General features: G+C 40.0%; 1 protein-coding gene across 1 annotated transcript in view; it reads left to right on the top strand.

Moving 5' to 3' along the window:
* The first annotated feature begins 2,533 nt into the window (after positions 1–2,533).
* Positions 2,534–25,494, top strand: part of PARVA (parvin alpha) — an 84,929-nt gene continuing 61,968 nt past the window's right edge. The window contains exon 1 of the mRNA XM_065402394.1: positions 2,534–2,672. Within this exon, the coding sequence (XP_065258466.1) occupies positions 2,534–2,672 (139 nt within the window). The remainder of the gene's footprint in view (positions 2,673–25,494) is intronic.

The raw sequence follows: 25,494 nt of genomic DNA, 5'->3' as shown, positions 1-25,494 counted from the left end.
GTCTTTAAGATGGAATCTGGTGGCAGAAAGGCAGCCAGACCTGCACTTGAAAAAAATCTTTTTAATCTCCTGTGCCCATAAGATTTACATCCATAAGCATGTATTTACATGCATAAATTAGGTATAAATGGGAATCTAGCTGTGTAATTATGTGTAAATATCCAGTCCTCCTTTGTGTGCTCATATGAAGGTCTTGAGGCTATATTTATTTCTCTCTCCTCTTTTAGAAAAGTCTCTAACTACATCCTTAAAAAAAAATATTTAAAGCACTTGCTGACCTGATCCACACAGTGTCTGAGTAAACAAAACATCTGAAAAATAGAGTTGATTTTAGTAGCATGTGAAACCCTGTAGAATATGCAGATAACTGTTCAAAAATACGATAAATGTTATGAGTCAGAGAGAGCAAACATAAGGAAATGTGATATCCTGCCAACCCTCAAGCCAATGCCACTTTTAGAACAATGGCACTGTATGGCTGTATAATGTTGTTCTCTAGGGCATGTGCAAACAGTATACAGTAAATACTCATTTATGTCTGTCTCTTATCGGATACTCACCGTTACTGACTTGTAAACACAATTATTAACTGATTTAGCAATATCCTCATGGTAATTTCATTTCACTTATTATGACTAATGGATAGCCAGATATTTGCATGAAGTGTGTGTGGCTTTTTGCCTAAATTGTTAATCAAGTGATTAAGTGGTAAGTGAAAGTAGCACATCCAGATGACACTAATGCTGTCCCACTCCTGGGCCTCTCCTGAACAGACTGCCAATCATGGTAAACTGTGTGGTTTTTATTATACTTTTCTTCCAGGCTACTTGTTTACAAATCAATTAAGAAAACAGGGACCCAGTGCTTCTCCTTAATGGGAAATATACTAGAAAGCGGTGTGTTTTTTTCATATACATATATTTGTCACATTACTGACTTTTCTAGTTTTGTTCTTTTTCTTACTGTATATGTAATACATGTTGCAGTTTTATGTTTCTTTCTTATCAGTGAAGTATATTGTACCCACATGCTATGGTGATGGATGCAACAGAGGGGAGTGTGTGGAGAAATATAGTTTACGATAGGGCTAGGCAACCTAGGGTGAGCTGATTTTCAGTGGCACTTACACTTCCTGGGTCCTGGCCACCGGTCCGGGGGCCTCTGCATTTTAATTTAATTTTAAATGAAGCTTCTTAAACATTTTAAAAACCTTATTTACTTTACATACAACAATAGTTTCGTTATATATTATAGACTTACAGAAAGAGACCACCTAAAAACGTTAAAATGTATTACTGGCACGTGAAACTTTAAATTAGAGTGAATAAATGAAGACTTGGCACACCACTTCTGAAAGGTTGCCAACCCTTGGTTTATGAGATGAAAGCTCATTTGGAAACTTGAGTATTAACTTGCAGAAAGCTTGATAGTGTTTTCTTATTAGCTTGTTGTCTTTCTTGGTCAGATATCGTGGAAACATTCACCTTAAACTGTAAGCTTTTCCACCTACTTTCAGAATTTAGGAATACTTAGAGTAGCATTTAGTAATCTGGACCATGACCCTGCAACCACTTCAAGCAGCTGAGTAGTTCTTTTGGTTTAAATGGGACTAATCTCATGTCATCTGTAAAGTTAAGCACGTGTATATGTTTGAAGGATAAGGGTCTGTTTGTGGCCCAAATCCCAACCTGATGAGCACAGTATAAGGATCTAAATAGGCGGAGGAGTACTTGGTGCACCTTTGAGTAGGAAAGAAGGGCATGTCAAGGTGGCTTTTAGCTAACATTTTGTGCCCACCAGCCTTGGGGCCATGTGGGTACTGGCCCGGACCAAGTGTTAAATTAGAGAAACCTGGCCTGATCTTGCTTTGAAAGATCAGAATCTGATCCCTTGGGGATTGTCATAAATTTATTATTCATAGTGTCAACATCTCTACAGAGAAGCAAAAGTAAGTCCCCTGCCCGTAGGGTGACCAGATGTCCCTATTTTATAGGGACAGTCCCGATTTTGGGGTCTTTTTCTTATATAGGCTCCTATTACCCCCCACCCCCTGTGCCGATTTTTCACATTTGCTGGCTGGTCACGCTACCTGCCCGGCTGCGGGCACAGTTCATGCACTTAATATCAGCCGGGTCCATCTCAAGTAGGATGCACCTGCCTGGAAGAGAGGGGTGTGGTAGATCTTCCCCTCTTCTGAAAGCTAAGCTCCTCGTGCAGAGCCTGGAATCCCTACTGTAGTAAACAAGCCAACAGCCCGGCCCGGCCCGGCCTGCTGCCCCCAGGAGCTGGGTTGGCATGTGGCAGTACACGGCGGGTAGAGGCTGAAGTTCCTGGCGTGCCGCAGGGGCTGAGTGAGCGGGGAGCGCACAGAGCGGCCTTCCGTGGCGCAGTGCGGGAGGGCGGGAGGGAAGGAGAGAGCAGGAGCTGCTTGAAATGCTTGAAATAATTCCGCTTCCGTTTGGAGCAGGGAGCAGCCTCTCGCTCCAGCTGGGTTTCAAACCTGCCTCCCCTCAGCCCTGAACTCGGGCGCGGCATGGCAACCTCTCCCCCGAAATCCCCCACCACCCCCAAGTCCCCCACCACCCCCAAGTCGCCCCCGTCGCGGAAGAAAGATGACTCCTTCTTGGGCAAACTTGGCGGGACCCTGGCCCGGAGGAAAAAAGCCAAAGAAGGTAAAAGGGCCAGGTTGGCCCGGCTCCTGGCAGCGCCCTGGCTGGGCGGCCCTGGGGAGGGGAGAGGGGCTGACTCGGAGGGCTCGCTGGGGTGGGGTGGGGTGTGGAGGAGAAGCAGGAGGGAGTGGCCGCGCCCCCCACCCACCTCCCCGCGCGCTTTGCCCTGCGCTCCCCTTGGAGCGGAAGCGGGGCGGACGGGACCGTGGCGCTCGGCGGGCTCTGCCCCGCAGCGGGGCGGGAGGCTGCGGCCGGGCCAGGGGGCTGAGGGGCTGGGTGCGCCCGGGCTGCGGCTCGCGCTGTTTTTTCCTGTGGAACACGTCACGCTCCAGAAAAATGCTGGAGCCCCAAGCGGGGGCGGGGGATCGGCTCCTCTAGGGCTCATCCTCCCCCCCCCCACCTGAGCGCGCTCCGAGTGCCCTCCCCCCACGCCAATGCCCCCTCCCTGCTCCTGCCTTCTGCACCTCCGAGCGCATCATCGGCTCCTTAACTATGCGTAGCCTCTGCCTTGCTTTGCTCGCCCTAAGCCGCTGGGGCCGGGCGGTCTGGTTTGGCGGAGGCTGGCAAGCCGGTTAAACTCGTGCTCTGGCTAGTAAGACAAGGGTTGTCTTTAATGCAGACTCTGGGGTGACAGGGCCTCTTTGCGCGCTCCTCGGTGGTGCTGTGCTGGGAGGAATTTCTTCCCAGAATGGGTATAAAGCAATGAGTGTGTGTGTGTGCGCGTGCATCTCAATTTATGTTCCCTGGGAAAATGTGCAGTTGGCAGCTGGACAAGGCAAGCCTAGAGGGCGATTTGTGTGTTTACATTGCTGGAGCTGCTTGCGGCGTTCAGGGAGTGGAATTTGTAGAGTTTTTGAAACGTACCTTAAGCTTCATTTTTATCTTCATTTCAGAGCTGATTGGAGAATCTAGCGATTACAATTACGAAAGAATAAGGAGCCAAAGGGGATTGTGTGAGGGGATAATGTATTTGGGCTGAATAACCAGTTTCCTATAAAAACAGAAGTAAAAATCATGAAAAGGATGGCAAGGACTTCTCACTGAGCTTTCTTACTAATATTCTAATGAAATGATTCCTAAGTGGCTGTTTGGGAGATGCACAAATTAAAGACTTGGGGGTGGCGGGGTTTTCCAGGAATGTAGGATCAGATTTAGGTGGAGCAAGGGAAGATGTTGGATGAACACTTAGGGAATTTATGCCATTTCACTAAAAGAGATGAAGTGCCAAAATAAAAATAACATACACATAATGGGTCTGAATCAGGTATATGGCCACATTCTGCTATGCCACCAGTGTGAAATGGCCCTAAAGCTGTCTTTACTAGTGCATGGAGGATACCTTTCTCTGCAGATCTGTCCTGTTTATGCAGCTATCCAGCTTATACAACTCTTCTCACTGTAGTTCTTGTATCTACTCTGGTATAAGGGTGATCCCCCCATGGCTTAGAATTAGTTTTGCTGGAGGAAAAGGTGCATTGGCAGGTTGCCCCGGGCCACACCAAATCTCTGCTTTTGGTTTTGTTCCCTTGTAGCAATCTGGCATAAGCTGGAGCAGACCTTAGGCATCTCTAACTTCTTGCAGGGCCCCAGCAGGAATAGTGCAAAAGTCAGTTTTGAGCACCCGTGCCCTGAACTGTGCTCTGTGCAAATCAGCCACAAACCAGAATCTGGACCAGTATATTTAAAATGTAGGTTGTAACACTAACTGAAAAAAGCAAGTTCAACACTAAGGATGATCATACCCTCCTTGACTTGCCCTGTTATGGCAAGATGTGGCAGCACAGATTACTTTATGTACAGTTGCATGTTGATCTGAGAGGTTGGTGGAGTATCGAAGCATAACAGGAGGAAATAACAGTGTTATACTTAACATTTCTTTGTTTCTGTTGCTTTATGTCAACAAAATTATACAGTTAATTTCCTTTATTTTTCTCATTTATTAAAGAAAAATATTTAAAGAAATGCATGAGATTAAAGGACCTACATATATTTGTGGTATATATTGTACACACGAATGATTCTTACTACAGTGGGGATTTTTTGTCTGAATCATATTTTTCACTGTTTACAGCTTTACAAATGATTTCATTTGACATAGTGCACATTTTACTAAACATGTTTGATAATACTGATCTCAAAACAAAGTAAAATATTTTTCTCTCTCTAAAGTTTTCTTGTAGTCTGTGACCCTCTCTCAAAGTAACTCATGATTAGACTGTTTTTTAAAAAGTCTAGAATATTAAAAGAAGAGACCACCTTTTCCACTGTCAGATTTTGTATGAGCCTGGTATAGTGATTAAAGCAGGGGTCTGGGAGTTTTGAGTTCTATTTCTGACTTTACTGATGAGTCACTTTAGCCCAGATCCACAAATGGATTCAGGTACCTACCTCCCCACTTGGGAACCGAAGCCCAAAATTTACGTTCCATTGAGATCCTCAAAACCCCTGCTTGGCTGTAAACCTGGGATGTGGGAAACTGAGATTCAGTTTTGCCCTTTGCCTGATGAGGAGAAAGAATTTAAACAGGGGTCTCCCACCTCTCATGAGAGTGCCGTAACCACTGGCCTATGGGATATTCTGATGCAGGTCTCTCTGTTTCTCCTATTGAAGCTGTTCCACTTTTGCTAAATAATTAAATAGTCATTGGAGTAGGGGAACTGGACTCTGGGTCTTCCACCTTCTAAGTAAGTACCCTAAACACCAGGCTGTAGAGTCATTCTCACTCTTTCTTTCTGTTAGTTAATGTTGGAATAGGAAATATTTCACCCTCAATATATGACATGAATACGATATCCAGCTTTGTTCCAAATACATCTTCGAAATATGTACTGAATTTTCCCTCACCATTATGGGCAATTTTACCATCTGCATCTGTACAGTTAAGACTCCCCTTTTTCCTGATAATTTTTTTATAATTCCTTATTTTCAGTAACCCTACTGGCCATAGATGTTTAGCTGTTACATTTAGCTTCCCTTATCAATTGCCCACATTTCTTACTTTCTGACTTGTTACTTGCCATTAACTGCAACTTTTTTTCCCCATTTGTTATATATTGATTTGTAAGTGTTCTGAAACGATTGCTAATTTTCTGTTTAGATTTTTTATCTCAATCAATTCTGCTCATAATTATTTTTAGCTTTAGTAATTGGACCCCTTTAAACCTCCAAGTATTTATATTACTGGCTGGGACTGTATTCTGTTTGCACAAAACAAATGTAATTAGGTTACAATCACTTGCACCTAAGCCATCACTTTTATTTACTTGATCAAGTCATCTTTGTCAGTCAAAATGAGGTGTAATATTGAAATACCCTTTGTTGGGTGCAATACTACTTGTATTAGAAAATTCCCTATAATTTATAGAAAATCCAATGATTTTTTTTACTGCTGGCAGCATGAGACCTCCAGCATATGTCCCCTAAGTTGAAGTTCCCTTTGATTACATGTTTTTTCTTTCTACACATTTGAAGTAGATTCTTAAGAAGCCATTTGTCCTGTTCTCTAGTCTGATTTAGTGGTCTGTCAAACACTCACCAATATCTCATTTTGTACCTTATCATTTAAAACATTGATCCATAAACATTTAAGATCCTGTGATTCCAAGATGTCAATCATCTAAAACAAGTAATGGTATCTTTGCTGGAGAGCGCCACCCATCTCCCCTTTTACCCTCTCTAAACAGTGATTTTAACATTCCAGTCATGCAAATTCTCCCACCAGATTTCTGTAATATCAACCGTGTCAGTTTATTCTCATGATTTAACAGTTCTTCCACTTTATTATCCAGGCTTCTAGCACTAGGATACAGCAGTTAAAGAAAGAGTTTATTCTCTTTAAGTGTCAATGGGACTTCTGCTCACATAGATGCTTTTGAAAATCACACCCTTTATCTTTCTTGTTACATAATATGTTTATATCTTTGTATACATCATATTGTTACATCTAGGGCAAGACATTTTAAATTATTTCCCCTGGCTCTTCACAATAAAGATTAAAAATGAGCAGTAGTTCTGAATGATTAAAGAAAATATATTTTACCTATTGTAGGTATTATGATAGGCTGTTACATATTAAGACTTTTTGTATTAAGTGTTTAGATAACGATTGTAAATAATACATCATACATATCCAAATGTGACTACACAATTGTGTCATCAAAAAGTCCTTTGACACAGTCAAGACAATATTGAACTCTTTTACAAATTATAACAATAAAGGCAATGCTCAAATAGTCTGCCAAATTAAAGTCCAGTTGGCATTTAAAATGTCTGTACGGTGAAGAGTTATATAAAAATAAACTAAGGAAACTGCTTGTGAAAGCAATAGTAAAACCTACATCATTCCAAATGCAGGAAAATAATTTGTTTAGAATACCAATATAAAATTCCTTTATATGAATATTTTGCATTTAGTGAACTTTTCCTTCAAGGACTCGAAAGCTCTTTGCAAAGGTTGGTATTATCCCTATTTTATAGATGAGGAAACTGAATGAACTAAACAAGTTAAGTGGCTTCTCCAAAGCTACACTGCAAGTTCAGTGGCAGAGCAAGGAATAATACACGTTATTCAAAATAAAGAAATACTTGACAGACTATAAAGTACCATGCCAGGATCAAAATCAAGAGAATAACCTGAGATGATCCTACCTAATAAAGCTGATTTCAGCTATGGTCTGAACAGATGTTAGTGCCGCAATAAGGAAATGTTTATATGTAAAATATATTGTCACTGAAATAATTTTTAAAACAATTTTACAGCACCTAAATTTTGGAGATGAGAAATGCAGTTTGCTTTATACAATGTGTTAACATCATTTCCTCTCACATGGGCTCTTGTACTATATTTGACTGGCAATTTGTCATTGGCCATTGGTGTAGCTTAAGGATGGATAACTAAACTCTTAATGTTGGAGCTAAAAAGGCTGCTTCTCTGATAAGATAAAAAGGTTATACTTTCTGTTAACTGTTGTATCCAGTGACATAAAAATCAAATGCCTAAATCTGTGTAAAATGTATTATAACTTGTTCTTGTAACATAAGGATAATATTTTAATACATGCTTACAGGTGAAATAACTAATTTTCACTTAATACAAGAAATAATATGATCCTGTCCAGTTTAGGTTAATTGGAGCAGAATCAAGCCCTTAAATAAATATTTAAAAGTTTAATTCATCCCATATATGAAACTGGAGCAGGTTCAATTGTATAACAGATGGATAAATACCTTAGCTGGCCTATAAAACCCATTTTACTTGCAGTAATGCTTTTTACCAATTAGAAACACTTTTGTAAGCTCTTCATAGTGTTCAAGACTACTTTCTAGCAAATCTTTAAGGTAGTGGAAGAAGAGAACAAAATGATCTCTTCCTTTTTTATTTTCTGGTGTATTCCATTATTATCTTATGAGTATTTCATGGTGAGTTCAGTAAGGTCACATATGATTGTTCTTCCTGAATGTTCCTGGCCTGGGCTGATGGACATCAAAATTTCACACCTCATAATAGCCTACCTTAGTGGAGAATCTTAAAAATTGGACCCTGACAGTCTAATAAATCTGTGATACATTCAGCAAGGCAGAGCAAAGTTCAAAATTGCTTAAATTGGCATAGGAGCAGATGCAAAACAGACAGTTTGGGCCCATGAATTGGATGGAGAGCAATTACGGTTCAATGTATGGGCTCAGTCAGACTTCCAGTTGATATGGCATCAATTTTAAGTAATTTGGCCTCTCTTCTATCTAGCTTATTTGGTGCTGATGGTGTAAGAGTTAGAATGAATTTTCCTGCAGCTTCCACTTTTGTGACATTATCTCCCTCATTTTTCTGTATTTTTTATTTTGTTTTCACTTCAGTGCTAGGGGTCAGAGGAGCTTGTATTTCTACTGACTTCTAAGGGAAGTTAATGATGTTAGAGTATATGTTTTAGATTTTCCTATTTCTTGCTAACATCCCCAAAATTCCCAGCCTTTAAGTTGATATCAGGTTGGGTTCCTGAGTGTAATGTAGTTAGAAATAAAAAAATAAAATTGACTGGAAGCATGCGGTGGTGTGAGCTTTTCAGATATTTTAAATTATCTGAAATGTATACCTTTAATAAAAAGTCAGTAACTAAAATGCCGTGTCATATGGCTGATTGAAGGACAAAGGAATGCTCTGCTCTTGCTATATATGTCCCGTCATGGAAGAAATTTATTCTTTAGAGTACAAACAATTTTCTGTTTCTTTTTGAGACCTGAGTACTACTTTTTATTAACCCAATTCTGCAATCCTCTTCAAGTTAAATACACATTTAGTACTCATGCAAGCGGTCTTAGTGTAGTTAGTGGGCCTATTTGCATGACTAAGTACTATTTAGCATGAGCAAGGGTTGCAGAATCTGTCCCCATTTTTGTAAATTCTACAGAAATATGGGATTGAGGTTTGTTCATCTCTACTTTGTGCTTCATTTGAAGGGAGTGAGTAGGGATTCTAAGAAAGTTTAAATGGGTTTTTACTTCTACTCTTGGCTAATGTTAGATTTGAAATGGGATACACACTGGGAAGAGGAATAGGTACGTATCAAGACCTTCTTATTCTGTATGGGAAAGTAGTTAAAGTTTGTGAATGAAACATCAGTATTTTGTCTCTAGGCCTTATTATCGCATTAGAATTGCAGTATGCTTGTGTTTCAGAGATCTGACATGGTATATTTCCTCAGGATATTGAAGTTAATGCATAGCATTTGAAGTGTAGTATGTGATTATAACCTTCCTCTCCCTGGTGTACTACATTTATGCACATTCTCTTCTTCCTTATGTACAGCCAGATGTCGTCCTGGGTGTCAGGCGATATCACGTCTGAAAAATGAAATGGGTTGGAGCAGGCACTGAGAAATGGAAAATACAGTGAGTTGATTAAGTAGCAGGAACAACTGAAAATAAGGAGGAAAGAAATGATGAGAAGAATAGTGAAAGAGGAGAATCCAGATTGCCTCACCCCTAAGAGTTAAATTACTTTTATTTCTTGTCTCTTTGCTCCTATAGACCTTTCTGAACATATCTACAGTATTTATAAGGAAAAGAAATTCTACCCAGATAAAGACTTCAGTCTGTGAGTTTGTCTCAGAAAATATGTATCAACTGTTTATAAGGGCTGGTCTACACTAGGGGGGGGATCGATCCAAGATACGCAACTTCAGCTACGCGAATAGCGTAGCTGAAGTCTAAGTATCTTGGATCAAATTACCTGGGGTCCACACGGCGCGGGATCAACGGCCGCGGCTCCCCCGTCGACTGCGCTACCGCCGCTCGCTCTGGTGGAGTTCCGGAGTCGACGGTGAGCACGTTCGGGGATCAATATATCGCGTCTTAACGAGACGCGATATATTGATTGATTGCTACTCGCCGATACGGCGGGTAGTGAAGATGTACCCTAAGTGACAGCCACCACTATACCTTTAATGTCAGGGAGTACCAGGTATGTGCTGCTTGCATTGAAGCAATTGTTCAGCACAAGACAGCAAAACTGCAGAAGTAATTATTCTGTGCTAGTGTGGACAGGAAATACAAGTGCAGCACCTGCAATGGTGCCACTTGCCCTTCCGGTGCAGTCTCACATTGCTCCTGCCCACCGTCGGTGACAACTCTGACAGTTTGGAATGCTGGCGCTGTCTCCCGCCAAGCTGTTTCCCACTAGTTGCAGGTAGTTCCAAGAGGAGCTGAAGTGGTATTTGGATGTTTTCTGCTCTGCCTTCACTTCCTGCCCTGTTTGCACTAGTACTGCTCTCAGCAATAAACAGGACACTGTTAAATAGAACTTCTGTTTTTAATTATTTAATAAAAAGTTTAAAAAACACATTATCATTTGTATTTGTGCTAAGCACTGTAAACACACGCACACAGTGAATACAGTCCCTGCCCCAGGGAATTTATAATCTCAGATTCTTCAACATTATCTTCTAAGTATTTAAATATCTTTCTATCTTTTACTCCCCTCTCTGAGGCTTTGTAAAATTTAAATTAGAATATTTCTGACATTTCAGCACCTTTTAGTCTCAGTATTGCCAACTCTTCAAAATTTTATTGTGAATCTAGCAATATTTGGTGTTCTCTTGCAGCTTCAGCTCCTGGAGTCTTGTGGTTATAAGAGATTCTCACCTTTCATTTTTGTAAAGTATATTTCTAGCTCCGATGATTGCAGACAAAAGCTTGAAAGAGTGACCTGAAAGTGCACCCTAGATGTTCAGAAACCAGAAGGCCAATAAAAAGAACCCTTCATTATTTGACTTAAAAATCATGACATTTAAAAATAATCTCCTAGTTTTTTGGCACCTGGCTTGTGATTTTTGATCAGTTGGTGTTGACAGTACTGCAGTCTTTTAAAAGTATTTGCTTACTATTTAAAAAAAAACCCCACCAAAAACTCAGTAACATTATTTAACTTTTAGAATCCTGATTCTTTCCCTCAAGTTGTTGTCTAACCCTATAAAAAAAGAGACAGTATGTGAAGAAACAAAAGTAAAAAAAAAGGTTAGAAATTGGGACAGTCCCCTAAGGCTCATATGTGAGAGATGCTACCCCTATGAAATAAGCATACGTCTGTACCTTGCTATGTCCTTACTAAGGCAGCCAGTGAAGCAGCATCTGCTGGATACCAGAGACTTGAAACTGACGAGGAAAGGTTAGTACAAAAACAGCAAATTATACATGGAATCACTAGTGGAGAAACACCCTCCTCCTGTCCTTTTGAGATCTTACCATCTAGCTGTCCTACACCCACAATTTGCATGCTATAGTCCATAGTCCCCCTAAGTCCAAGGGAACCATTGCTACCAATGTGATGGGTGTGGGTAGGGGTCTAATTCTGGGTGCAGGGGGTGCCTTTGAGGATTGTGCTTGGACCTGGTCAGATGTCTCTGGATCCTAAGGAGCAAATAGTACCAGTGCAGTTTGAAAACAACACACTTGGAAAGCCACAGACAAGAACAATTCACTTACTTCCTTGACCATTGCCACTCATCATCAAAGTATCCCTGCGTGTCCTACTGAGGGAGAATCACCCAACCCAGGTACAGTACATTCTTCTTCTAAGGGCAGCATCAGGAATTTGACACATGCATGGAACTGCCTATTGAGGTATCTCAGGACTAAGATGCTTGTGGGATACGTGAGCTGCCTTTTCAAACAGAATGTGATTTCCCCATACCACATTTGTATTTATTTATTTATTTTTGTCCGATTTACCTTTTGATTCAGAGTCTTTTTCATGCATTGAACTGTTTTTGCATAAGTCCCGGTTTAATCCCTCTTGACTTCTCAATAAGTCTCTTTTGTGGAAAAGAGTTCCTGGAATCTTGTGCTTGTGTTTTCTATGAAAATTGGCATGCAGGCTCAGAGCCGCTAAATTCTTTTTGGAACTGAGTCAGTCCCAGGTTAACTGGGCAAGTTGCTTGCTGCAAAAAATGTCCTTTTCCCACTTTTTTTTTTTTAACCCTGAAATAATTTCTTCATCTTCTGTTCTTATTGCTGCCAAAACAGAATAAAACAGAAATTTCCATAGAGTAGATTAAAGGAAGTGTAAATATACAGTTTTTTAAAGCATTCTGTGTTAGGTGCTGAATTCAGCAGAGCCCTATTATTACTAAGTATGGTTAAAATTACACATGGTAAAATTAGTATTGTGAAAGCCTGAGTTAAGAAGGATTCAGCATTCTTGGGAGCATCATTCACTTGTGCCAGATACTACCTTCAAGGACTGTCTTTTTGTTCTGAGTTTTCTAGCACCTAGCATAATGGGGGCCTGGTCCATGACTAGGGGTCCTAGGTGCTACAGTAATACAAATAATAAATAATTATTATTTAAACAGCAACTGTCCACAAATTATAGATCTGATCTTGCAAATGCTGCCAGTCATAGTGCAATGGGAATAGCAATGTTGTGTTATATGCATTGGCAGGCCCGAGCCCTATGTCTGAAGATACAAACATCTCAGAACAGGGAAGGCACTGTGATCAACAATGAAAATAGGTCAGGCCATATTTGGCTGTGGCCAGATATGACAAAGGGCACACCTCCTGATCACTCCAACTAATTTCACCTCAGTCCCAGGTGAAAGGAACTAGATACATAGCAATTATCCAGATGAAAGGTAGAAAGGATTAGCCTAAAGTGTTGTTTAACATCATCATTAATCAAATGGGGGAACAGCCTCCAACAGTTTAAAATTAACATTGATGTTTCAAAATTAAAAGTCAAAGCAATAATCGGAAGGAAAGGCACAGCCAAAAAACAGCTCAGACTCTTGTGTTTTTATTTCAGTGTGAGTTTTCATTCATTCCTTTGGATTTAGCAGTATTGCTATCCCAGAACTATTTGACAAAAGATACACATCTGGACCTCAAGGATTAATGTAAATCTAGCTGAATAAAACCACCCCAACATAATAAATAGAAAATTATCTTCGTTTCATTACAGTCTTTCCTCAATACAATGAGCCCCTGTAGTCAGGATAACCTTTAATTTTAGATTCAGAGCAAAAGAAAATACCACTACAGTTTTCTTATAGTTTCAGGAATCTGTCTTGAAGGTGAGGAATCCTTGAGGTTTTCTCATCTTCAGCTTTATCAATGGAAAAGATCTCCAGGGCTCTAGAATGAATGAATGAATAATACATTGGGAGGCCCTAAATCCTCAAGAAACTCCCCAGCCTCCCAAGTCTACTACAGATGCCCCCCGACTTACGTAATCGTTCCGTTCCGGAAAGCCTTGCGTAACTCGCATTTTGCATAAGTTGGAAACATATACCCCTACGTTACGCAAAAATGTCCGCAACTTGAAAATCCTATTTCTGACTTATGGAACTTTTTCCGTAAGTGCAAATTTGCATAATTCGGGTCTTGCGTAACCCGGGGAGCATCTGTAGTCTAAAGTTTTGAGAGTCCCACTAGGCCAGTATCCCTGAAAGGCATCTTATTTTTTGTGTGGTTCTTTACTTTGTTTGATGACTTTGAAGACAATGTAATACCATGCAGGGTAACCCCCTTTTCTCACCCTGCCCTGGCAAAGCAGTTTAATTAGTGTCAGGCCTCCTAAATTTCTCACCAATGGATGGCAGAGTTGCCTGAAGTTTAGATAGACAAACCTTTTATTTATTATTTCATTTGTTCTGGCATGTTGGACCCTGGGTTCTGAGACCCTTCTGGAGCCCCACAAGCCCGAGTCAGCTGACGTGGGCCAGCTGGGAGTGTTAAATTGCAGAATAGACATACCCATTGAGTCAAGGCTGCACTGTTAAGCTTAGTGTCTTCCCCTAGTGGACCCAGGAACCAAAAATGCCCACAGGAACTGGAACTATTTAGGGCTAAATCATGGATTTAGCTGCAGCTCTGCACTGGAGCACTATTGTACCATCCTGTTCCAGTATGAAAACCAGAAGGCAAATACTTCCCAGGGCTTCCCATCTTACAGATGCTCCTGGCCTGAATTTAGTGGGAGAGGGGAAGCTTTTTGGGCTACTCTCTGCCTACTCTCTGTCCCATTTCCCAACTCAGAGCCATCCCTGTGCTCCTTTGAGTGCAAGGGCTGTAATTTATGTATCTGTATAAGATAGCAGAGGTTCCTCACTCCTTTCCCACTATGTGTAAAGGGGGAAACTGACTAGCCCTTAATGAATAAAGTACAACCTTTTCTATTTAATGTCTCAACTAATACTTATTAGTGGATTGTGTTACTTGATTTAGTGTCCTTATCTCTTTTGAGAAGGGAAGAGGGAAGGGGTAGGTAAGAGAGTGAATTAACTCACCTTGACTGACTCAAATGTGAGTTGGACTATAAGCCAAATCTGATCAGTGGTCTTAAGCAAGTCCCTAGTTCACCACACAACTTGGCACAGTTGCACATGGTTGGCAACCTGTGCTCAGGCCAGGGGAATCATAGGAGCAGAAAAACAAGGATGCTGTAGGTCAAGAGTGGGTTGTATTTGGCAAAACTGTGTTGGGAAGATTACACAGCATCTGCTTGCATTATTCCTGCACCTGATTCTAGGCTCAGACAACTGCTAAATTCACTCAAAATATTAAAGAAATAAAAATTAGACAAGGAGCTGTAAGGCCAAAATTGGGTTGAATAAGACACTTCAATGTCCTAAATGTTCTGCTCTCCTGTTAATTGTGTAGTACTGTTAACTATATTTAGGAAATGACATTGTGAAATAATAGTATATGTGCTCATGAAACATTGATGTTAAATGTGAAATTCAAGAAAACACGTTTGTCATGAGCAATGATATTGTTTAGCTCTAATATTTGATTTTTCCTTTTTAGACTTCTTATTAATGTTCACAGTAGGTGTTTTATAGTGTTTCAATGGCAGTCAAACATCCCCTATTTTCAGTGTTCTTAGATAATTGTTTTTAAGAAGGAAAATGGAACACCTGTGATTCTAATACCATGACATTTAGGTGAATCATTTTGGGCATTTTTAAGCCAAGTTAAGCCCTAGTGATTTATTTGATGTCTGCTTACATAGGCCTGACTCTGCCATTTTCAGCGTGCATTGAATGGTAGTGTACTCTGCAAGTAGTTCCGTTGGGTAGGATTAACCCTCTTGGATCTATCTGTTAAGGCAACTTTATGCCCTCTCACATGGAAATAAAGAAGTGTTTAGTAAGGGTGTAGGGGGCATGTTAGACACTTCAAAGGCGCCATTTCCCACCCTGGGACATTAGGTTCAGAGTGGTGAGCAGAGACAGGGTGGGCTGGGGGAGTAGCTATACACTTTTCAGTCCAGTGGGGATTTATTAGAGAAGGATACAATCTGATGCTGTAATATCTCTTTTTATAGAACTCCCAGGGGGTAACATGGCTCTGCTGGAACTGTTCTGGCCGGGAACTGGGCAAGGTGCACTCAGAGATGCTGTGGAGGCACAGTCTGTGTTTAGAAGATCCTGCCTGGCTTCTGATCCCCACCCTTCCCAGAAGCACACAGTTTGTGACATGCCCCATGACCTGTTCCAGGGTGAGGGGGGGATCCCTGTCCCTCACAAAGGAACAATTAGGGAGGAACGCATAGAGACTTCCTACTACAACGTCTTTCTGCAGGGTATACATGCAGAGTTAGCTATTGTCAGTCCCAGCAAGCAGAGCAGGAGCAGGTAATTAAAAAACAGTGATCCAGTTTCAACGTTCTGCTTTATGATGATCAGGTGAGGTGGCTGCAGGGTTGTCAGAAATTATTAGAGCCTCTTCAATGCAGAAGAGCCAATATGGTATTGTTTAAATGGATTTTTTCTAATAGTGCAGTTTAGGGCTGAAATTTTATGTACAGCACTTTATCATGGGTGCAAAGAATATCTTCTGGATTCTATATTATAGTGGTTGTTGTAGAGAGCACTGTGGTTAAAACTGCATAACAGTTTCCATTCTGACCACCTGAAGAAGAGCTCTGTGTAAGCGCAAAAGCTTGTCTCTCTCAAAAACAGAAGTTGGTCCAATAAAAGTGTAACCCTTCTGCCAGTGGAGTCGGTAGCAACGAGGGCTGGGTTCAATATCTAGGGGTTCCTTTTCAACAGTACAACACAGAACCGGATTTAGGGAGGGAAATTTAAAGTGGTTGAGAAAAAAATTACACACCACCGCTGAGCACCTCTGAGAGGCAAAACTTCCTCGCTCACAAGTACAGAGTCTGAGTATAAAAAAGAAACTTGTAATGAAAGGAGGGAAGTCACCCGACATTAATTAGGGAAAATGACACAAGCAGGATTCATAATCGTAAAGCTGTGAGCAGGACACTCACCCCCAGAGTGCGTGGGGCAGAGCCTTCTGCCTTAGGTTCTTGAGTTCTACAAGCAAAAGTTCCTTTTCAGTGCCCCTCTCTGGTTCCCTCACCATACCCCACTCACAGTGGTTGTCCTTGGTCAGTGAGGATCCAGGGTTCAGAGGTGCATCTGTGAGTTCACCTCCCACCCGGAGAACAAAGCACCTTGCTTGTTCTGCCATCTGAGCAGTTGCTCGCTCTGGCTGGCTGCTCCCGCCGGCCGACTGCTTCTCTCCGCTGGCCGGGCAGAAACGCTGTCCCACCACAAGTGATTTCAGCTCTCATTTAAACGTTTAAATAACAAAGCCTCCTAATGGAGCCTATTTAGCTCTACCTTTGAACTGTGGGGAGGAACAGGTTAAACCAGACTGGGGACCCTTAGGGAGAGTCCACACCTCCTGTCTGGGACACCTGTCCCCATCCCTCTTACAGTCACAGGAGTCTGGCATTTGAGCCCCTGGCTTAACGAGGTCCTTTAAGTTGAGGGTAACCCCCTCATTTGGGGTTAAGCTCAGTTCTACTCCACTTTATTCATGCAATAAAAACAACAACATTGATAACATTTCATCACCCCTGCATTCAGAACTAAAGTCATTTGTAACCTAACACCAGCCAAAGTTGATCACTTTGAGCAACACAGCTCTATCTGCTGGATATCTTGGCAGAGTAGGTGTGTTCATGTAAATACAGTTTGCTCCTGAAGTCTCTCCCACTCCCAGCTAGCTGTCAAGGGAGAACTCATTCTGACCCTGCTTACAAAAGATACCACACCCACCTTCTCTCTCTCTAATATCCTGGTAACAACATAGCTAAAACAACACTGCATATGCGTGTTTTCAGTCACTTAAAACTCTCTGAAACATACACCTTTCTGAACTTTTTTCAGTCCTTGGTCCCTCCTATTCTCTTCCCTCGGTCCTCCTATTTTCTCTGCCTGTGGCACATCATAGTCTAGTCTTCTGTGGGCTGTCATACTTTGGCCTCATGTCAGTTTTTGGGTTTACTGTGTGGGTGCTGGCTAGTGTTGGTGGCCTGTGATATACAGGAGGTAAGCCTAGATGATCTGGTGGTCCCTTCTGGAATAAAACTATAAAACTCTGCGAAAAAGTAAATTTATCTGGAAAGACTGACAATCAGCTCAAACATTTTTAAGAATAAAGAGACTGTTGATAAGTTCTCTCTCTCAATCATGTATAAATAACTTTAATGCTAAAAGTGTTAGTATAAATAACATTGAAATTTGTTATGAAAATAGCTCTCATTGAGGTGAAGTGCCTTGACAAAACAGGGCATGTGAAAGCCATCCATATAAAAAAAGCACATAGTAAACTGTTTTTACACAATATGCTACAGATTAAGCATAACAACACAAAATAATAGTAAACATTTGCCATTATAACCAACCCACTTATTTTTAGCCAAGTTAATTTCATTGTGAATGTCCTCACTCCCTGACTTCCACTACGGCAGGCTGTGGTGTTGGTTGAAAATGAAATGAATAATACATGTGTCTAACTACATTATTAAAATCTGATAAATATCTGTCAATAGAGAGATACTGGATATTTATGACAATCAACAGTGCAAGTAACTTATACAAGAATGCAAAAAATTACATAGTATTGCCCAGGCACATATAATGTTTCACAAAGAAAATGTTATACTGTGCTAGAAACAGCATGTGATCACGTAATTAAAGCTTGTATGTCATGCATACAAAAAGGGAGCAGAGTTAAGGTTACGCATACAACCGTAAGATTATAATTTCCTGACTTTTTAAGTGTTTAAACATGCAACTGAAAAAGTTCTCTTAACATATTTTTTTTAATGGAAAATGCATGTAAAATGAGAAAAGTACATTGCTAAATCTCTGGCATTCATACACAAACAATATAAGCCTCCCTCTGCTGCCTCTACAGTGAGAGAGACCTTTTGATTACTATTCTCAAATCCATCTTGATGACATCAGTGATCGTGTCAATGCACAAAGACGTACACAAAACAGATTTATGTGCATGTCGACTGCATTAGAAACATGGAATGGGGGAATCAGTGTAATCTAAACTGCAGAGACATATTTTGCTGTATTACTCTTGGAAGTCTGAGACCGTGCATTTCAGCACTATTTTCTTGACTGCTTATGAGCAAGTAGTATTTTCCCATATGTCAGCTGTAGAAAAAATAGCAGTGCACACCAGAGACATTGAATGGACTCAACATAGAATAGAATACAGATATTGACCTGTGGGCTCTTGGATGTAGGACTTAACACTCCAGCAGCCCATACATCTTAGGGGAAACATGCAGGTTTCTTCCCAGTGCCTGGCAAGTTGCTGATGTTTGAAAGTCACTGTATCAGTCTAATTATGTCAATGGAAAAACTGAAGCAGTCGTATCTTCTGTGCTTCTTTTACCCTTGGCTATTTCTACAGAGTATGTAGCTTGTCTGTATAACCCAGCTCTAGCTCACTTATGTCCAAAAGCCCCACTGCTCTGGTTAGCCAAATGAACAGGCTTCATGCCATGAAAATAGATGGACATGAGTGTAGGCAGCCAAGAGACCATGTATGTGCATCAAGCGTGAATGTTAAAGTCAGAATTTCTCACACAGAAATGTCTAAATTGCTCTGCCATTACTAATGCAGCTCTGAGTTGGATTAACGAAAGAGAATGTTTGGTGCTTCATTGAATTGGGCATAGAAGCACCTTGGATACATGTAGTGTGGAAGGGGAGAGAAATTTCTCTTTTGTATCTCTGCCTCTTTGGAGTTAGCCAAAATAAGCTTCCACACCTGCGTAACGGGCTGAATAGGTTGGTAGGGCGAGAGTCCATTTTTCCATGGGTTTATGTGTGTGTAAGAAAAGCATAACATTTTGTCAAAGTACGTGTGTTTTTTCTTAAGTTTCTTGTCCAGCTTTAGAGTTAAGCCTAATAATGTTTTTTCTGGACCTAAGTCAGCAAATATTAATAGTGGAATATAGATGCAAAAGAGCACTAATATACAGGAGATGCTAGACTCTGGAGCAAATGAGGCAATGCTGTCAATGCTTCAGAGTGTTATTAATTAAAATAATGACATTACAGGAGCTACAGTTACTATCAGGCAAAAAAATGATAATGTTTGAGTGCCAGGACAAATGCAGTATAATATATTTCAGCATTGGATTCAAACAATGATTTGTCCAACCTGTTTTCAGACTGCATGAATATGACAAATTAGGTGGCCAGGGAGCCTTTTGTTGCAAGTAGTTCTATTTTTATGGTCTCTACTTTTTAGGCTTCTCTGACAACACATGCTTCAGGTACTATGAATTTTAATAATCCCATATGAATTTTACCAGTGGGAGTGACTATTTCTCCTTTTTGATGCCAATAGGAATAGAAAGTATGATCCTTGCAATGGGAAAGGGAGGGAAATTTAACATGGTTCAGAAAAAAAGTACAATTGCTATTTCAAAAGAGCTAAATAAAATAAAGGAAACACAAGTATGGTAAAGGTGGCTCAGAACCAAAACTTCAGATCCCAACGCTCCTGGAGAGTAGGTCAGATCCTTTTTATGCATATGACCCATATTTTATAATGAGTCAAACTAAAATCGCAACACTTTTTGGTGTGGGGATGTCTGAAATCTAGATCTGAATTCTGTAGTTGGAGTCCAAGGCTAAGCAGTAGTACATAAAATGTAACCATTTTAAGGCTCCGTGCTGTGCATCAGACTCAGGTTAGATGCTATAGATTCAGGAAGGAGCCTTTCATGTGTTGGATGGGGAATGTTTAGTACAGTGCTACATGTTTATTATGTAGTAATGTGGCTTATAGTCTCAAAGTCCTACCAGTTTTGTTGTAGTTTTGAATACTAAGATCCCCAGCGAGTGTGAACTGGAAATCAGTGAAGCTATGACAACTTACAGCAGCTAAGGATCTGGCCCAAACTCTCTCAAGTTATCTTTTTCTTAGACACTTTCCTAAATTCAGATTTATGGATTGGCTTGGAAAAAAAAAAAATCAAAATGACTCCTTTCTTATTTTTTGTATCTTCTCTCTCTTAAGCAGCTTTAAAAATAATAAACATAAATGAAATAGCTTATCATGTAGCATCTGAATAAATGTTTTCATAGAGATTGTTTTTGATGCATACCATACTGGAATATATACTGGGCTTTATGAACAAATTCCCTACAAGGATTGCAGGATGCAGGTGCTTAGTAGGGCACAAGGTGGCTCCAGTAGCCAGATCACAAGGAAGGCTGGGATGAATTGGAATAAGTTCCAGGAATGAGTTCACAGATATTGACCAAGAGTGTGTCTGAACAGAGGACTGCATTTCTTTCTAATGCAGATATGGTGTTTTTTTAATTTGGATTTGATTTTAATGGGTTTTTTTTGGAAGTACAGTACATCCAGTCCAAAAGAGAGAGTGGGGCTGGTAAATTTGCACTGTATTTCATTTCGGGGATCCTCATATTTCATTGTTAAGGGAACGATTCCTGTGTTCCATAAAATATTATGCGCTGATCTAGTTCTTCTGAATAAAAGGTGATTGCTAAATGTAAAGAATAGAATCTCAGTGGATACTGTAGAAACTACAGAACAGAACTCTACAGAATTGGAGCAGGAGTGTGGAATGAATTTGATAGGTGGGTAAAGCTCTGATGCAAACAATTGTGAAGAGGATTAGTGCAGACTGTAGTTCTGTTTAGATGAGTGTTATTTTGCAAGGGTTCAAACTTGTTTTTCTTCCAAAAGTTCAAATTTTGTAAAAATAGAATAAAACAGTTTGAGTGAGAAAATAGAATAGCTTAGCAAATTTAGCCAAAAGTATCAACTCAGTATTATTGGTCCAGCATGCCAAAATATTTACAGTATTTTGTTTTCAATGTCTTTTGAGAGATGAACTAGTTTCCTGTTATCTCTATTTTAGAAAATTTTATTCTAGGCATCTCAAAACACTTTAAAATGGCTAGTGGGGTGGTAAGTATTATTTCCATTTTGTAAATGGAGAAACTGAGGCAGAAAGAGGTGCAGTGACCTGGCTTCCTGTCTGACCTCAGGCAGTGATATAGCTGGGAATAGAATTCTAGTCTCCTGACTACCACCTGGCTTCTAGTTAATGCTGCCTGTCACTTTCACTGTTTTTCATTTTTTTAAATTATCTGTTTTATTTGTTCCATTTGCTGGAGGTTGTATCCATACAGGAAACTGAATTTAACTATGTTTATTCCTGAATTGTTAATTTTTTTAATAAGAGCTGGGCTGCAATTTTTTTCTGGCATTCCATTTCCTTGTGTGACTCAGTCAGAAAGAAAAAAATGTAGTTTAGGGTACTGCTTTGTGACAGGCATTGTGCTAAATAAGAAAAAATAATAACTAAAGAGTATTTCTTTGTTAAGATGCTGTTTGCCTTGCACAGCCATCACAAAGGAGAATTAAGATACAAATTTTGAGATGACTTATTTAGTGAAGATCCTGAAATTTAAAAGCGGATTCTTTTGTTGATGATGGTGGTTTTTTTTTAAAAATTGATGAAACTAGTTTAATCATTTATTTATGTGTTTGTTTATTTTAGAAACATGAAACAGTTCATATTTGTTCACCTTGAAAATCTATTATAAAGACATATGCATAAGAAAGAAAAAGAAATATCAGAAATTGAGACTAAAAACAAAAAGCACATGCACCACTTAGACTTTCAATATTCTTTGTAGACACATTTTGGTATGTTAATTTTATCAAAAGTTAACTTTTGAGGTTAAAACAATAACACATGACCCTGAAATACGGGCCTAATCCTCTTGTCTCTTGCTCAGGCAGAACTCCCATTGACTTCAGAAGGAGTTTTGTGTGAATAAAGACTGTAAGAAGTGGTCCACTAACGTTAAAATATAAACAGGGTCAGATCATCAGGTGGTGTAAGTGGGCACAGCTCCATTGAATTAAATGGAATTAAATATCTTGTGCATGGTAGGTAAAACCTTCAGAATACTCTGATGGTACTTTATTAATATTAATTTGTCAAATTTGAAAAAAAATCTGGCCTTTTTTGGTCGCTTAAGTTCTTATTAGCATGTCTTAGTGTTTTGTGTTCAGGAACTGAAAATATGCAAATATGTATTCAAAAACATTTCACTGTTTTCATGAGAGAGAGAAGAAAATAGAAGTTGTGACGGGTTGGATCACAGAAACCCCCTTGGGAGCTGCCACCTAATGTGCAAAGACTACCCCTGCTTCTGTTTTCCCTGCCAGCTCAGGACTCCAGCACCCTGTTTTGCTGAGCCAGACACTCCAGTCTGCTCTAACAAAGACTCAGGGTCTGAATCACTTGTCCCAAAGCTGCAAGTTTACCTGAAACCAGCTCACAGGAGTGTGCTTGTCTTTAGCACTCAGATGCCCAACTCCCAATGGGGTCTAAACCCAGATAAATCCGTTTTACCCTGCATAAAGCTTATGCAGGGCAAACTCATAAATTGTTCGCCCTCTATAACACTGATAGAGAGATATGCACAGTTGTTTGCTCCCCCAGGTATTAATACATACTCTGAGTAAATTACTAAATAAAAAGTGATTTTATTAAATACAGACAGTAGGATTTAAGTGATTCAAAGTAGTAACAGACAGAACAAAGTAAGTCACAAGCAAAATAAAATAAAATGCGCAAATCTATGCCTAATCAAACTAAATACAGATAATCTCACCCTCAGAGATGCTTCAGTAAGTTTTTCTCAGACTGGACACCTTCCAGGCCTGGGCACAATTCTTTCCCCTGGTACAGCTCTTGTTCCAGCTTAGGTGTTAGCTAGGGGTTTCTCCATGATGGCTCCTCCCCTTCTCTGTTCTCTTCCACCCCTTTATATATCTTTTGCATAAGGCGGGAACCCTTTGTCCCTCTGGGTTTCCACCCACCCCCACTGGAAAAGCACCAGGTTAAAGATGGATTCCAGTTCAGGTGACATGATCACATGTCACTGCAAGACTTCATTACTCACTTGCCAGCACACACATATACAGGGAGACTCACAGGTAAACAGCCATCTGCAGACAATGGGAGTCATCAAGATTCCAAACCATCATTAATGGCCCACACTTTACATAATTACAATAGGCCCTCAGAGTTACATTTTATATTTCTAGTTTTAGATACAAGAGTGGTACATTTCTACAAATAGGATGATCACACTCAGTAGATTATGAGCTTTGTAATGATACCTTACAAGAGACCTTTTGCACAAAGCATATCCCATTTGCATTATAGTCACTTATTATCAAATTTTTTATAAAACTATCCCAGTTACATTATATTCACTTATCATGTTTTTATAAAACCATGTAGACTGCACAACGTCACAGAAGTAATCAAAAATTGGAATTAAATACTTTGATAGTTTGACCAATTAATAGATCTGCAGTTGCAGAATAGGAGGTCTGTGGGTTGGAACTGGCTCTTAACTTAATGTTAACTTACATTTAATTAGCCAGACCAGATGGAAGGTGGCTAAGCTTTGCATGAAGGCTTGTGGGAAAAAGACATAATCTTCCATTTTGTCAAAGGAACTAATACCACAGATTAAAGGTCAGTGTTCTTTTCAGAATTTAAAGCGTGGATGCATAGTGTCTGACAGCAAGAAACAGCAAGGGCACTAGCAAATTAACTTAACCCCTAGATGCCTAGTATACAGGCTCTGCTTCATTTGATCCTACAATTCAAGTCCTAGCACTCCTGTTTGAGTAATAAATCCCTAGTAGATAAGGATTTGTGAATTTCAGTCTTGTATAAGCAAGTAAGGTCACTTCTGGGAAGTTTGTGCTTAGGGGAAGGAAAACAGAGAGAATTCCCTACATAGCTGAGAAATGACTCAATCCTGTAAATGCTAAGCACCCTGGCTCAATTCAGCAAAGCATTTAATTCCATGCTTAATAATAAGCATGTGAGTAGGCAAATCAATGGAACTATTCATGTGCTTAAGTACTTCTCTGGCCTGATCCAGCATGCTCAGCACTTTCAGGATTGAGCCATAAATATGTACCATGTTAGAGCATGAGAATGTAGTAAGAGGAGTAGAGTAGTAAGCGTTGCAGCAAGACATTACACATGTTTAAAAAGAGAGGAAATTAAAGTATAAATAAAAATAATTGTAATGAGAATTAAGGAAAGAAGTAGGTCATGGCTCTGATTTCTCCCTGAGCGTTCAGTCACTCTTGGCGCTGCTTCCTATACTCACTCAAGTCAGTGGCAAAACTGCCGTTGACTTCAGTGGTGCAGGAATGAGTCCTTTCTGAACTGCTGAAGAACAATTTGCTCAACAAGAAATTAGCCAAAACACAGCACTGTCATGAAACTTATAGGCCACATTGTTTTAGCAGCAAAGAATGTTGTGCTCTAATGAAGCTATGAATTCTTTTTAAGGGCCTGATTCTGCCATCCTTGCATGCATTGATTTCTGTGGAATTACTTGCACCAGGCCTACTCCAAATCCTGATGCTCTGAAGTCAGTGAAAAGGATCCTGTTGACTTCAGTGGGTTTTGTATCAGGCCTATGATAAGGTACTACTTTACATGAGTAATGGTGGGAGAAATGGGTCCCAGGAAGATTTTTGATGTGATTAGTATTCAATAGAGTTGAGCAAATGTTCTGAAAGTGTTCTCTCAAACTTTTCTCTCAAACATTTAAAAATAATTTGCTTTAGCTATGCTCTCACTCTCTGTAAACAGGTTTTACCGGCATAAATGCCTGAAAATAGAAAATTTCTAAGTCATGTGCATGGGTAACGACGAGATGGCCTGGATTTTAAACTTCACCTGAAGTACTTGCATAACCATTTGATCAAGAAACAGAAAAGGGTATACTATATGACTTGTCAGGCCAGTCATAACTAAACAACATAGCCTGATTGTAAAATACTTGCAGAGAACTGATTACAAACAATCCATAGATGGAAAAAAAAAAGTCAAGTAATTTTAAATAACATAAAAACTCAATTCTACCTTTTTGCTCGTACCAATTTTTAAATGTCCCATGAAACCAATAGGATTACT

The sequence above is a fragment of the Emys orbicularis genome, chromosome 4, assembly GCF_028017835.1.
Source record: "Emys orbicularis isolate rEmyOrb1 chromosome 4, rEmyOrb1.hap1, whole genome shotgun sequence".
In the NCBI taxonomy this organism is placed as follows: Eukaryota; Metazoa; Chordata; order Testudines; family Emydidae; genus Emys; species Emys orbicularis.
Note: the sequence above shows the minus strand (reverse complement) of the source record. Positions and strands in the feature narration are given on the sequence as shown.